Here is a 15793-nt window from a genome sequence, read left to right on the forward strand (position 1 = left end):
GTGAACTGGGAACGAGAATCTCTTCGACGGCAGCCTTTCAGAGAGATTACGGAGAGGGTTATAACTCATACTGAAAACACGAACATTATGTAACCAAGTAGGCAACATACATTGTAACAACATACACCTACCTGCCTATAGAGGGCAGGTAATTGCTATGCATCTATGGAGACTATTTTTAGGCTTTTCAGTTCCCGGTATAGACAGACAAATTTTAGCAAGGAAGGTACTATTTTCATCCCGTCTGTACTCTTTTATCCTGGATGACAGGAATTAAAGAAGAAACAAGAGAAAACGCCTGTAGCAGCACAGTGCCTGAGTCCTCAACACATTTTAATCCTTTCCTTGTCCTTCCTCGTTTTATATTAGGAGGCACATGAATTTAGAGTACCTAAAAGAAATTTTAGTTTTAGGATTTCAATTTGACGAAAACAACGTCGTGGAGATTCTGATTAACCCTATTAACCCATGACTCTCAAACTCAAGGGAAAACAATATCAGTGGAGGGGAAGGGGAAGAAAGGGGGCGGAGCAAAAACTGAAAGAAAGGCGGAGAGGAAGCTGTAGAAGGAAGTTCGTTTTTGGTAGGATTTGTCTTTTTTTAACCCCAGAGAGGCGTGACGCCCTAACGCCCCGAACCTCCACGCCCGCCCTCCCGCTTCCGCCCGGCAGTGCGCTGCTGGCCGCTGCCGCTGGGGGCGCCTCCGACCCCGAGGCGCTGAGGAGGTGGCGGCAGCAGCAGCGGCGGTTCTCGGAGCTTCGCCTCCCCTCCTCCCAGACGGGCGGTGGCGGCGGTTGCAAGCTGCACACCGAAAGGGCGCCCACCGCTCAGGCGAGCTGCAGCACGACTGCTCCCCGTGGGTGGGCGGGGTCCGCGCCGCGGCAGCCACCGCGCTCCGGCCCGGGCTGCCGCGAGAGGAGGCGGCGGCGGCGGCGGCACCGGCCCCGGCGGCGCCCCCACGCGCAGCTCGCAGCCCCGGCCATGGGGCTGGGCGGGCCCGTGGCTCGGCCGAGTTGAAGCGGCGGCGCCGGCCCGCGCGCCCCTTGGGCCCGCCCCCGCACCCCGCTCGCCGGCGTCTGGCTCTCATGATGATGAAGAAGAAGAAGTTTAAGTTTAAGGTGGACTTCGAGCTCGAGGAGCTCTCCTCGGTGCCCTTCGTCAACGGGGTCCTCTTCTGCAAGATGCGGCTGCTGGACGGCGGCAGCTTCACCGCCGAGTCCCCCAGGTAACGCGCCGGCCGCTGCTCCCGAGCAGCTGCGCCCTCGCCTGCCCCGCAGGGGCTTGTTGGATGGGCAGCATCTCTTTCCGTGGCCCATTTGCTCCAGGAGGGCGGCCAGCCTCGTGAGCTCTTCTTTCTCTAGGGACCCGTCTGAGATCGGTCAGGAGTGTATCGATCTGCACAAAGTGCTTCGCAAATGGGTTCTTGGCTGGGGTAAGCCACCTGTGCTCGTGATTCCAGATGGTTCCTGGTATCTGCTCTTCCCTCCTAAATTCTCTTGGAATGGGAGCGATGGTCAGAAGGGAGAGGATGCTTCTGGTTTCTCTTCAGACCTCTCCATGTTTGTGAGATGCAAAGTGGAACTTGAGCTGTTGTTAAAACAAAAATAACCCAAAACTGCTCGAGTTCCAAGAGCGCCCGCTCTAAACCGAAGCCTGTGCTTTTAGCCTTTCTTCTTCTCCGTGTTGGTTACTGGAGGGCGCTGGAGTCCAGGATGAGGCCGGGGTAGGCCTGGTCAGGCTTGAGTCAAGTGTTCCCTGGCACAGACAGGACAACAGTTTGTGCCTCATCTCAGAGCTGCGTGTCCAGTTACGCCCTAACACAAACTGAATTACCCGTCTTGAGGTGACCGCTAGTGGCTCTCAGTGGAGAGGACTTAGAACCAGAAGGAGAGCCCAGGCCCTGCTCTCATTTTGAAATGAGCCCCTGGGCACTCTCAGGGAGTGTCGTTGGCAGGTTACAGAATGAAGTCAGGAGTGGTAGTGTTCCTTGAGTCATTTCAGGGGTATTTGTAGGTTGACAGATCTCTCCTGGGGTAAATGTTCCTTAAGAAAAGAGAAAATTTGCGGAATTTTAAAAAATGAACTTTTAAGTTCCTGAGATCAAGGAATAAGGCTCATAGTTAATGCTTATTTTGCTTAGATGTGCTGTTCATGCACTTCATTTTTACCCTAAAAAATATTCTGCTTTCCTTTTGTCTGTCATCCCTATTAATAATGTAAACGAAATAATGTCCATGGGTTGTGGAATTGGGACCAGAAAATTGTCCGCAGTGGCAATATTGAAGTCTATGAGAGCCAAAAACTGTAAATGTCAAGTTGGCCAAAGCAAAGGACGTATGAAGCAATACTGATTCTCAGAATTAAAAAAAAAAAAAAAAGATCAGCTGAGTATAGTTTTTTAGATTAAACTATGATGACACATCTACACAGTCATTTTTAACACATTGGTAAGAGAACACTGTAACTCAGAATGGTTGAGCAAATATTGTACCAGCTCTTAAGGTGCTGAAGTCCAAAGCCAATTCTTGAATGTTCTGTAGGTGCAAATGACAGCCTTACCCTGTTCTGTGGCAAAGTCCCACCCACCACTCTGGCAGTTAGACCAGCTCTCCTGGGCCAGTGGTGACACCTGGTGGTCAGGGTACTTCCCTGCTCCCTCCTTTCTCCCTCAGATTATTGGTTTGGCTTGCTTGTAAATCAGTTATTCTGGTGTTGCACAGTCATTTATTCAGCAAATAGGTATAGGCTAAACCCTTTAAATATCATATTTAATTCTCATAGCAAGCCTATGAGGTAGGGATCCCCATTTTGTAGATGAATAAACTGAGATTCAGTGTAACTGACTTTCCCAAGGTCCCCACATCTGGTAGGTGAAATGCCAAAATTCTAATACAGGTCTCTCTAATTTCAAGCAGATTGAGGCCATGTAAAGGAGAAAATTGTGTGTTGTGCTGAAGAGGGAGCTTCCCAATGGTTTTCACAAGCAAGGGGTGTAATTTGATTTGGAATTTTCAAGATTGGAAAGGAAAAAGCAGAGTATCCTGTATTAAATTTACCCCTTTTTCTTCCAACTAAAATGTGACTTTAATCAAAGTCAGTTAGGTTAAGAGTAGTGCTCTGTATAACCAACCAAACAACACCCATATAGTTTGGAGGGAAGTGGTTCATAAGAAGGAGCATGTTCCTTATTAGGTACAGGTAGTTGGTGTAAAGCTAAGACCAAGATTTTGGAATGAGGTGGATCTGAACCTAAATCCTAACTCCACCATGACAAACCTGGGTCGGTTACTTAGCCTCTCCAAGCTTCCATCTATAAAATAGAAACCATCACTGGCTTATGGGGGTGTTGTGAGGACTTAGTAAGACGATGCATCTAAAACAGCTACCACAGTGCTCTGGCACCAACTGACATTTAAAAAGAAGACAAGGAGCTTGTCTGAAAGAGTTTGTTTCCTTTACATGTTATACTTAATTTTTTTCTCCTGGCAACTATGAAAGTATTGATTTCAAAAAGATACCTCATTTTAGAAGAAAAAAGAAAGAAAACCAGAAATACCTAAGGATGTGAATTATTTAAAAATTGCATAACTTAAGGCAGAAATGTAGAGAACAAATGTATGGACACCAAGGGGGGAAAGGGGAGGTGGGATGAACTGGGAGATTGGGATTGACATATATACACTAATATGTATAAAATAGATAACTAATGAGAACCTGCTGTATAGCACAGGGAACTCTACTTAGTGCTCTGTGGTGACCTAAATGGGAAGGAAATCCAAAAACGAGGGGATATATGTATACATGTAGCTGATTCACTTCGCTGTACAGCAGAAACTAACACAACTTTGTAAAGAAACTATTCTGGGACTTCCCCAGTGGCGCAGTGGGTAAGAATCCACCTGCCATTGCAGGGGACACGGGTTCGATCCCTGGTCCGGGAAGATCCCACATGCCGCAGAGCAACTAAGCCCGTGGGCCACAACTACTGAGCCTGCACTCTAGAGCCCGCAAGCCACAACTACTGAGCCTGTGTGCCGCAACTACTGAAGCCCACATGCCTAGAGCCCGTGCTCCGCAGCAAGAGAAGCCACCACAATGAGAAGCCTGCACACCGCAACGAAGAGTAGCCCCCGCTCGCCACAACTAGAGAAAGCCCACGTGCAGCAACGAAGACCTAACACATCCAAAAATAAATAAAATTAAATCTTTAAAAAAGTAAAAAAATAAAGCAACTATACCCCAATAAAAAAAATTTTTTTAAAGGCATTTAAGTGTTAAAAAAAAAAAAATTGGTGTAACTTTTCATTCTTGGGTACCAGTCTCGGCAGTGCATCTCTAAATAAATGCTAGATTTTAATTTTTTAAAAAATCACCTGTACCTCTCATAAATCAAATATAGTTAACACTTAACATTTCTCCCATAAAAATATGCAATGAACTACACAGAAAAGGGTTAACTAGCAGGCCCAAGACTGCTTTCCTGAGAAAGGCCTGTTTACAGTGTTTTTGCTGGCATCTGGGAACCTGAATGTTCAGCAGTTGCCTACACTGACATCAAACTTTAGAGTGGCTCATTGTGCCTAGACTACAGTGTGATTTGTGCTGAATACTTTCTGGGAGTCTGGAATTTTGGCCTATTCTAGGCAGAGGGTGCCTATGTGACCAGCCCGGAGGTGCCTATGTGGGGGGAGGGTACCCTTAGGTACTGCATCTCTAATGAGTTTCCTTGGTAGACACGTGTGTTGTCACAATTTGATGTTGGAGAAATTGTGTTCTGGATGACTCCACTGAGAAAGAACTCTTGGAAACTTGCACTTGGTTTCTGAGGACTTTGTTCTGTGCCCCTTTCTCCTTTGCTGATTCTGCCTTGTATCGTTTTGCTATAGTACCTGTACGATACATCTTAGACATGGGTATGACTCTATGCTGAGTCCTATGAGTCCTCCTAATGGATCACTGAACCTGGGGGTGGTTGTGGGGACCGCTGATGCATGAACCTACGTAAAAGAATAATTCATTTTGTTAAAGAAAAGCCTGGGAGGTACATAGCAAATTATAAATATATTTAAATATATTTTGTTTTGTGCAAAAACTAAAGATGAAGATCATTCATTGTTTACCAAATACTAATTGAGCATTTACCAAGTTTCTAGCTGCCTGTCAAGGGCAACAAATGTAAAGGCCTATAAGGCAATTACCTCTACTTAATGAAATTAGATCATACATGGATAATTGCTTGGTGATAGGAGACAGTATGATTTAGTGCCTAATCAGTGGGTCACACAATATGTGAGTGTCGTTGAAATTCTGAAGGTAAAGAGTTTGTTTACAGCTGTAAAGGTTACTGAAAACCACATCAGCTTTTCAGTTGTGCATGCTGGAAGGATGAAGTGGCGTTGACAACGAAGTGTGGGTGGGAGGACTGACTGAGCAAGTTGGCAATAGGAGTTGTTGATAGATCAGCTTGACTGCTGAGAGAGTTCACATTAAACTTCTAGCAGAAGATAGAGACATTGAATGCAATTATAAAGATTTACTTTCCACTGCTTATAGGATAAAAGTCAATCTAATTACTCCAATAAAGATGTTAAAAAAAAAAAGTCAATCTAAGATTCTTGCGCTAGGTTGTAATGTAATTAAAGTGGTGTTTAAGCTGGCTGATGGGCTGATGCTGTTTGGATTCTAATGGGGATAGATTAGAAATGAGGAGACAAATTAGGAGTCTATTAAAATAACCCAGCAGAAGTGAATAAGAACCTGAACTTGGAGGCTTCTCATGGAAGTAAGTGATGAAATGAAAATGCTATGACAGATGCCTTGATGACATGACAGAGTAAAGAAGTCAGGAAGAATCTTTGTTTTGTTTTGCAAGGGGAATATACATATCGTTGGGGAGATACAAGGAGGTCAGTTATATGTTTAACATACTACATTTAGTGACAGCCTGATAAGCAGTTGGAGACATATTTACTGTGGATTTCTTAGTTCTGGTCTATTGTAAGTAAGCCTGCTTACAGGATTTTTCATCTAAAATTTCCTTACACTGTTTTGCCCTTTTAAAGATTATTAATGAAAATTAATCTTAGAAGGATCCAGTTTCTTCTGGGAAGGTGTATCCAGTGAAGATGTTAGAAAAAAAATAAAGACTTAAAAGGTATTTATTTGTATACCGTATGCTAACACATATATATGGAATCTAAAAAAAAAATGGTTCTTAAGAACTTAGGGGCAGGACAGGAATAAAGACGCAGACATAGAAAATGGATTTGAGGACACGGGGAGGGGGTGTGTAAGCTGGGACGAAGGGAGAGGGTGGCATTGACTTATATACACTACCAAATGTAAAATAGATAGCTAGTGGGAAGCAACCGAATAGCACAGGGAGATCAGCTCGGTGCTTTGTGATCACATAGAGGGATGGGATAGGGAGTGTGGGAGGGAGACGCAAGAGGGAGGGGATATGGGGATATACGTATACATATAGCTGATTCACTTTGTTATACAGCAGAAACTAACACAACGATGTAAAGCAATTATACTTCAATAAAGATGTTTAAAAAAAGGTATTTATATGTAATAAATGTTATTAAAAAGGTCAGATTTTTACATACGATAGTTAATAAAACACTCAGAAAATACATTGTATGATTATGATAATCTAATAAACTGAAGCCAAATTATTGCCTAATAAAATATTTTTGAAGACCTTTCAAAAAGACATAATGTTACATTAAAATCTTTTCAGAGCACTCTTCCTTTGTAAAAGCATTCAAATCACTTTAGAGGTTTACTAAGAACAAGTTTAATAATTTCTGGTCTGCTTTAATAAAGAAATATAATGAGAAAATTGTCCTGTTTTTTTTAGGATTTCCAAGTTTGCTTTATTTTTTTCATCTTTTTTTGTGCTCATAGCTAAATACTTTTCTAAGTTTCACATGAGCTTGTGGCAGAAAACCACATGTGAATTCAAGGAGTATCTGGGAAGCTTATGAGCATATCTGTGTTGGATCTTTTACTTTGTGAACAAGTTGAAGGCATTTTTTTCTCTTTGGCCAGAGTATCTTCATGTTTTCAAGATTTTAGTTCACTGCACATTGTGTACTTCTTTTTAGTAACTTTTTTCCTTATTGCAAAAATAACACATATTCATGTGGAAAACTTACAAAATAGAAAAGCAAAAAGAACAGAAATTGCATATAAATGAAGCAGCTAGAGATAATCACTATTATTATTTTGATGTATAACCTTGGAGTCTTTATTGATCCGTACACACACATATATATACACACACACCCTCCACACACACTTATCACATACTTTTTTTAAAAAAACCAAAGTGGGATCATACTATACTTATTTTTTTTTCATTTAATGTATCTTCCCATATCATTAAGTATTCATTTACAGACTTACTTTTAATAGATGCATACTATTCCATTGTATGGATTTCCATGGTTTGCTGAACAAAGCCCCTTTTGAAATAGTCTTTCTTCTTTGCTTTCTTTTTTATTAACATTTTTAAAACACACTAAATTGAGCATCCTTAAAGATGTGCACATCATTGTTATTTTTTTAGGATTCACACTTAGAAATGGAATTATTGAGTCAAAGGGCAGTTTTAAGGCTTTTGATATATGTATATTATTAACTTGCCCTTTGATACATTAAATTGACTTTTTTAAGATGAAAAAATTACTAATAAGTAGCAAATACAAAAAATAATGCTGTTTGACCATATGGCACAAGATTATTTATACCCTGACCAGAAATGAGGTCATCTATTAACATTATTATAATAGCTATAAAAATGGTAGCTAACACTTAATTGAGCTAGTACTTTTTAAAAAGTAGCTAGCACTTTGCCCATGCGTCAGGAACTTTTCTAAGCCTTTACAGCCTCAAAATAATCCTAGGAGGAAGGTACTATTATTACATTATCACTATTATTACTACTGCTATTACTCTCATTTTATACCGGAGGAAACAGAAGCCCAAAGAGGTACTGAAAGGTGACACAGCTAGTAAGTGGCAGGGCAGGGAGGCAGTCTGGCTCCAGGGTATGCTCTTAATCACAAAACTCTGTTGCCTCTCAAATTTTATGTTACATGTTTTCTCGTTCTTATGTTTTAACAAAACAGTAGATAAATATATATAGTATGACTTTTTCTGAATGCTAGTCTCAGAAAACTGATTCCAATGTGTGACACCACTAAACGAGTCATTAGACCTGGCCCCTAGATTTGCCCAAAGTTATTGTATATGAAAGATGAGAAACATAGAACTCATGCACGTACTGTTTTTTTCAAGGTGTGACTTTCCAGTTGTAAGTCCTCAAAATTGTTTCATTACTGGATTGTTGTACCTTGTAAAACTGTTATTAATGCCATTTTACACTAGTAAGTTAATAGTCACTATTGTATGTCTAAGCCTTGCACACTAGGCAGTTTATAAATATTTATTGAAAGAATGCAGATATTTGGAGAAAGGATCTGTTGTGCTTTGCTAAGAATGACAAATACACAGAGATTCCCAAATTAAATACATGGGGAAGTCATATGGGGAAGTATATGCTGTTCTATGTACACAGCTTATAAAGAATTAATGTTCAATTTGGGGTGTCAGCCTTTGAGGGATATTATCAAGTAGAGATGCAGGGAACTGTGTTAAGATTCTGAGGAATCCCGAATTGTGTTCATAACAGGAGACTGGGGTGAGTCTCAAGGGAAGATGATGGTGTTCAAATACTAAAAATTGAGCATGTATACATATATATTTTACATTCCTAATTTTATGTATTACAAAATCCTTTTTATAGACGTGTTACCTCCTGTTGGGTTAGGATAGAGATCAAGTTCTGTAACACATATATTTGAAAAATAACAAGTGGCTTAAACTAGGTAGAAATTTATTTCTCTCACATATAAAGCCCAAGCTGATGTGGTGGCTCTGACCCGTCAGGTTATCAGGGGCCCTGACTCTCTATCTGGTTGCTCTGTTATGCCCAACCAGATATTGTTCTCATCCCCAGAGACTAAGTTGGCTCACCCCGCGTCCGAATTCCAGCCACTGCGAAGGAGGAAAGGGGAAGGGGAGGTCCTTTTTGCTCACAGCCTGTTGACCAGAATTTGAGCATGAGGAAACATCCAGCCCCAAGGAAGGATGAGAAATGTCGTCTTTGCAGGCTGTCCATGTGCCCAGCAAAAGATTCAATTACGATAAAGAGAAGGGGAAGACGGTTATCAGAGGACAGTTAGCCTCTGCCACTCCTCTCTTTTAGAGAAGAGAAAGTTGATCTGCAGAAAAGCAACACAATTTGTTCAAGATCACACATCAATTAAATGAAAGATATTTGAAAGACTGTCCCATAAAGAGGGAATAGACTTACCCTGGGTACATCAGAGGAGAGAACAGGACCAGTGGGGAAATGTTAAAGATGACATGTTTCTATTCAGTATAATAACAGAAAAGATAATCTGTAACATTTAAAAGAAGACGGTACTTAGTGAATAGGCTACCTTGTCCATTTGTCAGGAATATTATCCTTCATTAGAAGGATGGGTGACCTAGGTGATTCTTAAGGCCCTTGCTAACTCTAGGTTTTCTATGATTAAGCTTTCAATTTTATTTCCTAATACTGCTCTTTCTAAACCTCCCATTTTAGCCAAGACTGGTCAGTTTATATTAGCCAAATATGTGTGCATTTCTGTCTCCTTGTTACTCTCTCCTATTTCCACCTCTTCTTTACCATTCTTTTAGTTGATTGAAATTCCAAGCATTCTTCAAGATCTAGAGCAAATGTCTCATCAGCTTTATGCCCACATCTGTCCCAACCTACAATCCACCTACTGCTTTCCTCCAACGCTTACTTCACGCACTATGTCCTTAATAAATATTCGTTGTTTGTTGAATGAATGAAATCTTTTTTCATCGTGCCTACTATGATTTCACCTCTTACTCAATTACTGTACTTCTTTTTTTTTTAAAACGTGATAATCCATTTATTTATTTATTTATGGCTGTGTTGGGTCTTCGTTTCTGTGTGAGGGCTTTCTCTAATTATGGCAAGTGGGGACCACTCTTCATCGCAGTGCGCCGGCCTCTCACTATCGCGGCCTCTCTTGTTGCGGAGCACAAGCTCCAGACGCGCAGGCTCAGTAGTTGTGGCTCACGGGCCTAGTTGCTCCGTGGCATGTGGGATCTTCCCAGACCAGGGCTCGAACCCGTGTCCCCTGCATTGGCAGGCAGACTCTCAACCACTGCGCCGCCAGGGAAGCCCCAATTACTGTACTTCTTGTTTCTATCATTCATTTCACCCAAATTTGTTCTTTTAATTACCTATAAAAATTTTCCATGCAGTGTAAAATTTACAGTAGTAGAAATAAATACAAGAAAAGGTAGGAAGAAGTGTTTAACTGGGTTTTTTTTTTTTTCGGAGGGGGTGGGTCAGGGGAAGTGTCATGGAAGATAATTTTTTAGCAAGGTTTCGAAAAAAGTCTAGCTGGAGAAGGAGATGGAACAGTAGAAGGAACAGTACACACAGCAGCAAGGAACAGCAGCATGGTGTGTGCTAGAAGTACTGTGAGTATAGTGGTGTATTACTGCTGCCACATAAAGAGCAGGAGAGAGTGGTCATTTCGCGGAGTCTGGGCTTGCTTGGATACTCAGGCATCTAGGGAACCAAGAGCAAAGGAGTGACTTATGCAAAGTTAGTAGGTTAGCCTAGATAGGGCTGGAATTTAAGAGAATTCTCATCCAATGACCTTAGCTTTCTCAGCAGGAGCCAAAAAAGATGAAGTGAGGGATATGAGGATAATGATAAAAAATCAGGAAAGCTTCTATAAGGAATGAGAGAAGCAGCTGACCAAAGACAAGGCCTAACTGAAATTTAGAACATGAATTTTAGTGATGGCAACATGCATGTTCCTGCATCTTTTTCTAGTGAAAGTCTAGAGAGTAGGCAAGGTCCAGGGTATAGGTATTACTGAAATGGTATGAAGATAGGCATAGGGCAAAGAACTCTGGGTCTAGGGTGTTAGGTTATTTGCACGGTGTTAAAATAGCCAGTATGATTGCAGGTGATGGAGTGAAAAGAGAGAGAGAGAGAGGGAAAGGTACTTCTGTGTGACATTAACTAGGAGAAGAAGAGTGTGACATAGCCATATGTCATGTGCCTCAAGCTGAAAGTAAAAGAGTTAACAGCCTGTAAGTGGCACTGAGGAGTTAGGAAAATGCCATCGCTGCCTCCTGTGGGAGATGGAGGTGGAGAACACTACCCCCTATAGAGCTTCAACACAAGTAGTGTGCTCACGAGCTAGCCAGGTTTCACTTAGGCAGTGAGTAGACTGTTAGGTGAAGAGGTTGAGAATGTAGAGTTTGTTCAACCCTGGAACCAGGGTTTCAGGTGGTGTAGTAGAATGAGTTGGGAAAGAGAGCAGCAACAGAAGAATAAATCAGGGTGAGGAAGAAAAGAACTGTAGGAAAGAGCAGTCTGGAGATTTAGGGAGAATAGGTGACCAGGACTTGCACTATAGTCTTTTCCTGTGGATTACAGGGATGAAAAGTATACACAAAACTGAATGGCCTTAAGATTTCCAATATGGATATAAAATAATATGGTGTCATATCTAAGGCGCAGGTAATACAAGACAGGTTCTCCAGCTGCTACTTCTAGGAGAGCAAGAATGAGATCATGTTAAGTCATGCCTTTCACTTCCTAGGAGTCCTTGCCTCCTTTTATCGGCTGTGTCTCTTTCTGTCTCACACCCTCCACCTACAAATTTAATCTTCATCCTCACTAATCTTTTCACACTCATTTTGGAGAACAAAATATTCTTCTTTCTGTTCAGTGCCAACCCATTTCCCTATCTTTGATCCCATATCCATCTAACTTCCCTTTCTCTCTCTCTGTACAGTTCTGATCCAAACTTTATGAAAGAATGATCTGCATTTGCTGTCTCTTAAACATTCCTCCTCTCCCCTCAAATTCATACTCTGACTTCCACCCCACCACTCAGCGGAAACTGTCCTTGCTCATATCATCAGCCATTCTAATATCTAGTCATTATTTTCTCATTTGTGCCTTTGTGCTCTATTCAGAATTCTGTGATCATTACCTGTTTCTTGAAACTTGCCTATCTTGGCTTCCAAGAACTTTCTTCTCCACTTTACCCTCCCACTTCTCTGATTCCTTCACTGAATTCTCTGAGGGCACTTCTACACACCCTCTCTCCCTTTTTTTTTTTTTTTAATAAACTTTACTTTTAGAGCAGTATTAGGTTAGCAGCAAAATTGAATGAAAGCACAGAGAGTTCCCATGTACCCCTGCCTGCGTGTGTGTACACACACGCACAGAGCCTCCCCTGTTATTAACATCCCACACCAGAGTGGTACATTTGCTACAATTGATGAACCTACATTGACACATCATTATCACCCAAAGTCTGTGGTTTGCATTAGGGTTCACTCTTGGTGTTATATATCCTATAGGCTGTGACAAATGTATAATGATGTGTACCCACCATTATAGTGTCACACAGAATAGTTTCGGTGCCATAAAAATCTTCTGGGTGCAACTTATTCACCCCTCCCTCCCCCTAACCCCAGGCAACTACTGTTATTTTTACTGTCTCCATAGTTTTGCCTTTTCCACGATGTCATATAGTTGGAATCATACAGTAGGTAGCCATCTTCAGTAGATAGGCTTCTTTCACTTAGTAATATACATTTAGATTTCTCCCATGTCTTCATGGCTTGATAGCTCGTTTCTTTTTCACACTGAATAATATTCTGTTATCTGGATGTACCATACTTTATCCATTCACCTACCATTCACTGTGTGATTCCACTTATATGTGCTACCTAGAGTGGTCAAATTCACAGAGATAGAAAGTAAAATGATGGTTGCCAGGGGCTCAGGGGAGGGAGCATTGGGGAGTTGTTGTTCAGTGGGTACAGAGTTTCAGTTTTACAATATGAAAGGGGTTCTTGGAGATTTGGTGCACAACAATATGAATGTACTTGAAGCTGTTGAACTGTGCACTTGAAAATGGCTAAGATAGTAAATTTTGTTATATTTTTCCACAATTATTAAAAATGAATAAATATCTTACACTCTTCCTCCAATTTTTATTAGGCCAAGCCAATTATTTACATGTTAATGTATTCAAGTAAAGTGAATTAGTATTAAAAAGAAAGTTTTCTCTCTCTTTTTTTAAAAATTAATTTATTTTATTTATTTTATTTTTGGCTGCATTGGGTCTTCGTTGCTGTGTGCAGGCTTTCCCTAGTTGTGGCAAGCGGGGGCTACTCTTCATTGCAGTGCGAGGGCTTCTCATTGCCGTGGCTTCTCTTGTTGTGGAGCACGGGCTCTAGGTGCACAGGCTTCAGTAGTTGCAGCACAGGGGCTCAGTAGTTGTGGCTTGCGGGCTCTAGAGCGCAGGCTCAGTAGTTGTGGTGCATGGGCTTAGTTGCTCCGCAGCATGTGGGATCTTCCCGGACCAGGGCTCGAGACCGTGTTCCCTGCATTGGCAGGCGGATTCTTAACCACTGTGCCACCAGGGAAGTCCTGAAAGTGCTCTTTTTTTTAACTTCGTAATTTAGAGACATTTTGCCCTGAATTTTCTAAAAATTCAGGGCAAAATGAGCATTGATGAGTCCATTCAGTCATTCTACCAACTAATATGATTTAACAAAATATAGACATATTGGCTTATTTGGTAATTAATTTTTATTTAACAGTTTTAAGAAAAAGTCCCTCTTTTTTCCCCCTACTTGTGTTTCTGCTTATTTAAGTCATTATTTTTGCTCATTATATGTCTTGAGATATATCTTATTTGTTGCTCATCAACAAATGTCAGCATTTATTGATAAAATTATCTCTAGTTTATCTTTTATTAAGTATAGTACCTTGAAGATAAGTTTGTTCTGTGAAAATAGTATGTATGATGCTTACTTACATCTTTTGCATGAGCTCTTTTCATCATCTCAAATGATATATTCTTCACAATAATCATTACTGTAAACACTGGTATAAAATATAATTTTTACCATCCAGGAGCCTGCACTTTATTGGGAGATACTGACATATATTAAATGCAGTATAGGGTAGAGTGACAAAGGCTATATATAGTAAGTGTACAAATAAAATTGTTATGGCAGTTGAAAGGAGGAATGGAGCTATTAATTCTGAGAAAGTAGGGAAGACTCCTTAGAAGAGGCGGCATGCGAGCTGAGCTTTGAAAGATTAGTAGGATTTAGCCAGTAGGGGGCAAATGGGATGAAAATGTCAGACATTTTGACTCTGATAATGTATTGACTTGTGTTTATTATCAAAAACTATTTTTAAGAGTGGTGCATCAATACTGTATCTCCATTAGAAAGCATTTTCTAGTGCAACGCTTTAGAAAACAGACTGGCAATTCCTCAGATGTTAAACGGTTACCATATGATCTGGCAATTCCACTAATATACCCCAAAAGAAATGAAAACATAACACAAAAACTTGTTCAATTAACACTTGAACAACACAGGGGTGGGGGGTAGGAGCACTTGCCTGACGCACAGTGAGGCCAAACAAACTGAAAAGTCAGACTTCAGAGCATTTGGAGCAGAGAAAGGTTTATTTCAGTACCATTTAAAGGCAAAGTGAGGGAGGAGCGTGGTCAGTTGTTGCAAACTTCTTGGTGAAGGAATCCTTTGTTCTTGCAGCTGTCTGGGTAGGTCAGGTCATGATCTTCCTGTAAACCTGCAACAAAACAAATATTATTCTCTGTTCTACAACTTTCTATCTCTGTATGAATGGACTCTTATTAAAGGTCAGAGCCCTGAGAATAGGCTATCCTGTATATTTCAGACTATAGGCAAACATTCTTTTACAAAAGATTCAGAGCCCCCGTGACTAAGCACAGGCAACAGAGCACAAAGGTTAAAGCAAAAGGAATAAATCTAATGAGTCAGATTTGTTCTTCCCTATTACACGAGTACTCTCCATGCAGTCAAGTCCACTTATCTTAGTCGGCCCTCCTTATCAGAAATTCTGTATCTGTGGTTCCACATTCGAGGATTCAACCAGCCATGGATTGTGTAGTACTGTAGTATTTACTATTGAAAAAAAATCCGTGTATTAGTGGACCCGTGTGGTTCAAAACCATGTTGTTCAAACTGTACATGAATTTTCATAGCATTATTTATAATAACCAAAAATCCGAGACAACCCCATTGTCTGTCAGCTGAGGAATGGGTAAATAAAATGTGGAATATCCATACAGTGGAATATTTTGGCAATACAAAGAAAGAAAGTACTGATACATGCTACAGCATGGATGAAACTTTAAAACTTCATGCTAAGTGGAAGAAGCCAGTCACAGAAGACCACATATTTTATGATTCCATTTATATGAAATGTCCAGAATAGGCAAGGTCTACAGAGACAGAAAATAGATTAGTGGTTGCCTAGGATTGGGAGGTTGGAGGGAAATGGGGAGTGACTACTCATGGTATGAGCTTTTTTTTGGAGGTGATGAAGATGTTCTAAAATTGATTGTGGTGGTGGTTTCACACTCCGTGAATATATTAAAAACCATTGAGTTGTACATTTTAAATGGGTGAATTGTATAGTATGTGAATTATATTTCAATAAGGCTATCTAAAAAAGCATTTTCTGACAAAACTCCATTAAGCCAATCTAATTAACTCCTTGGATAATTTTCTATACCACTTTATTCTTTTATTTAACAAATATCTGTTGAGTGTCTACTATGTGCCAGGCACTGTTCCAGGCATTTGAACTATTTCT

The 15793-nt window shown here is 40.7% G+C and overlaps 1 protein-coding gene across 3 annotated transcripts in view; it reads left to right on the top strand.

The window, feature by feature from the left end:
* The first annotated feature begins 713 nt into the window (after positions 1–713).
* EEIG2 (EEIG family member 2) overlaps positions 714–15793 on the top strand; it is a 108087-nt gene continuing 93007 nt past the window's right edge. The window contains exon 1 of one of the 3 annotated variants that reach the window (XM_057528333.1): positions 714–1225. In XM_057528333.1, coding sequence (XP_057384316.1) covers positions 1086–1225 — 140 coding nt within the window. In that variant the 5' untranslated portion in view covers positions 714–1085. The remainder of the gene's footprint in view (positions 1226–15793) is intronic. The other 2 variants (XM_057528340.1, XM_007169492.2) reach the window with 2 other exon arrangements.

This window comes from Balaenoptera acutorostrata, chromosome 1, assembly GCF_949987535.1.
Source record: "Balaenoptera acutorostrata chromosome 1, mBalAcu1.1, whole genome shotgun sequence".
Lineage (NCBI taxonomy): Eukaryota > Metazoa > Chordata > Mammalia > Artiodactyla > Balaenopteridae > Balaenoptera > Balaenoptera acutorostrata.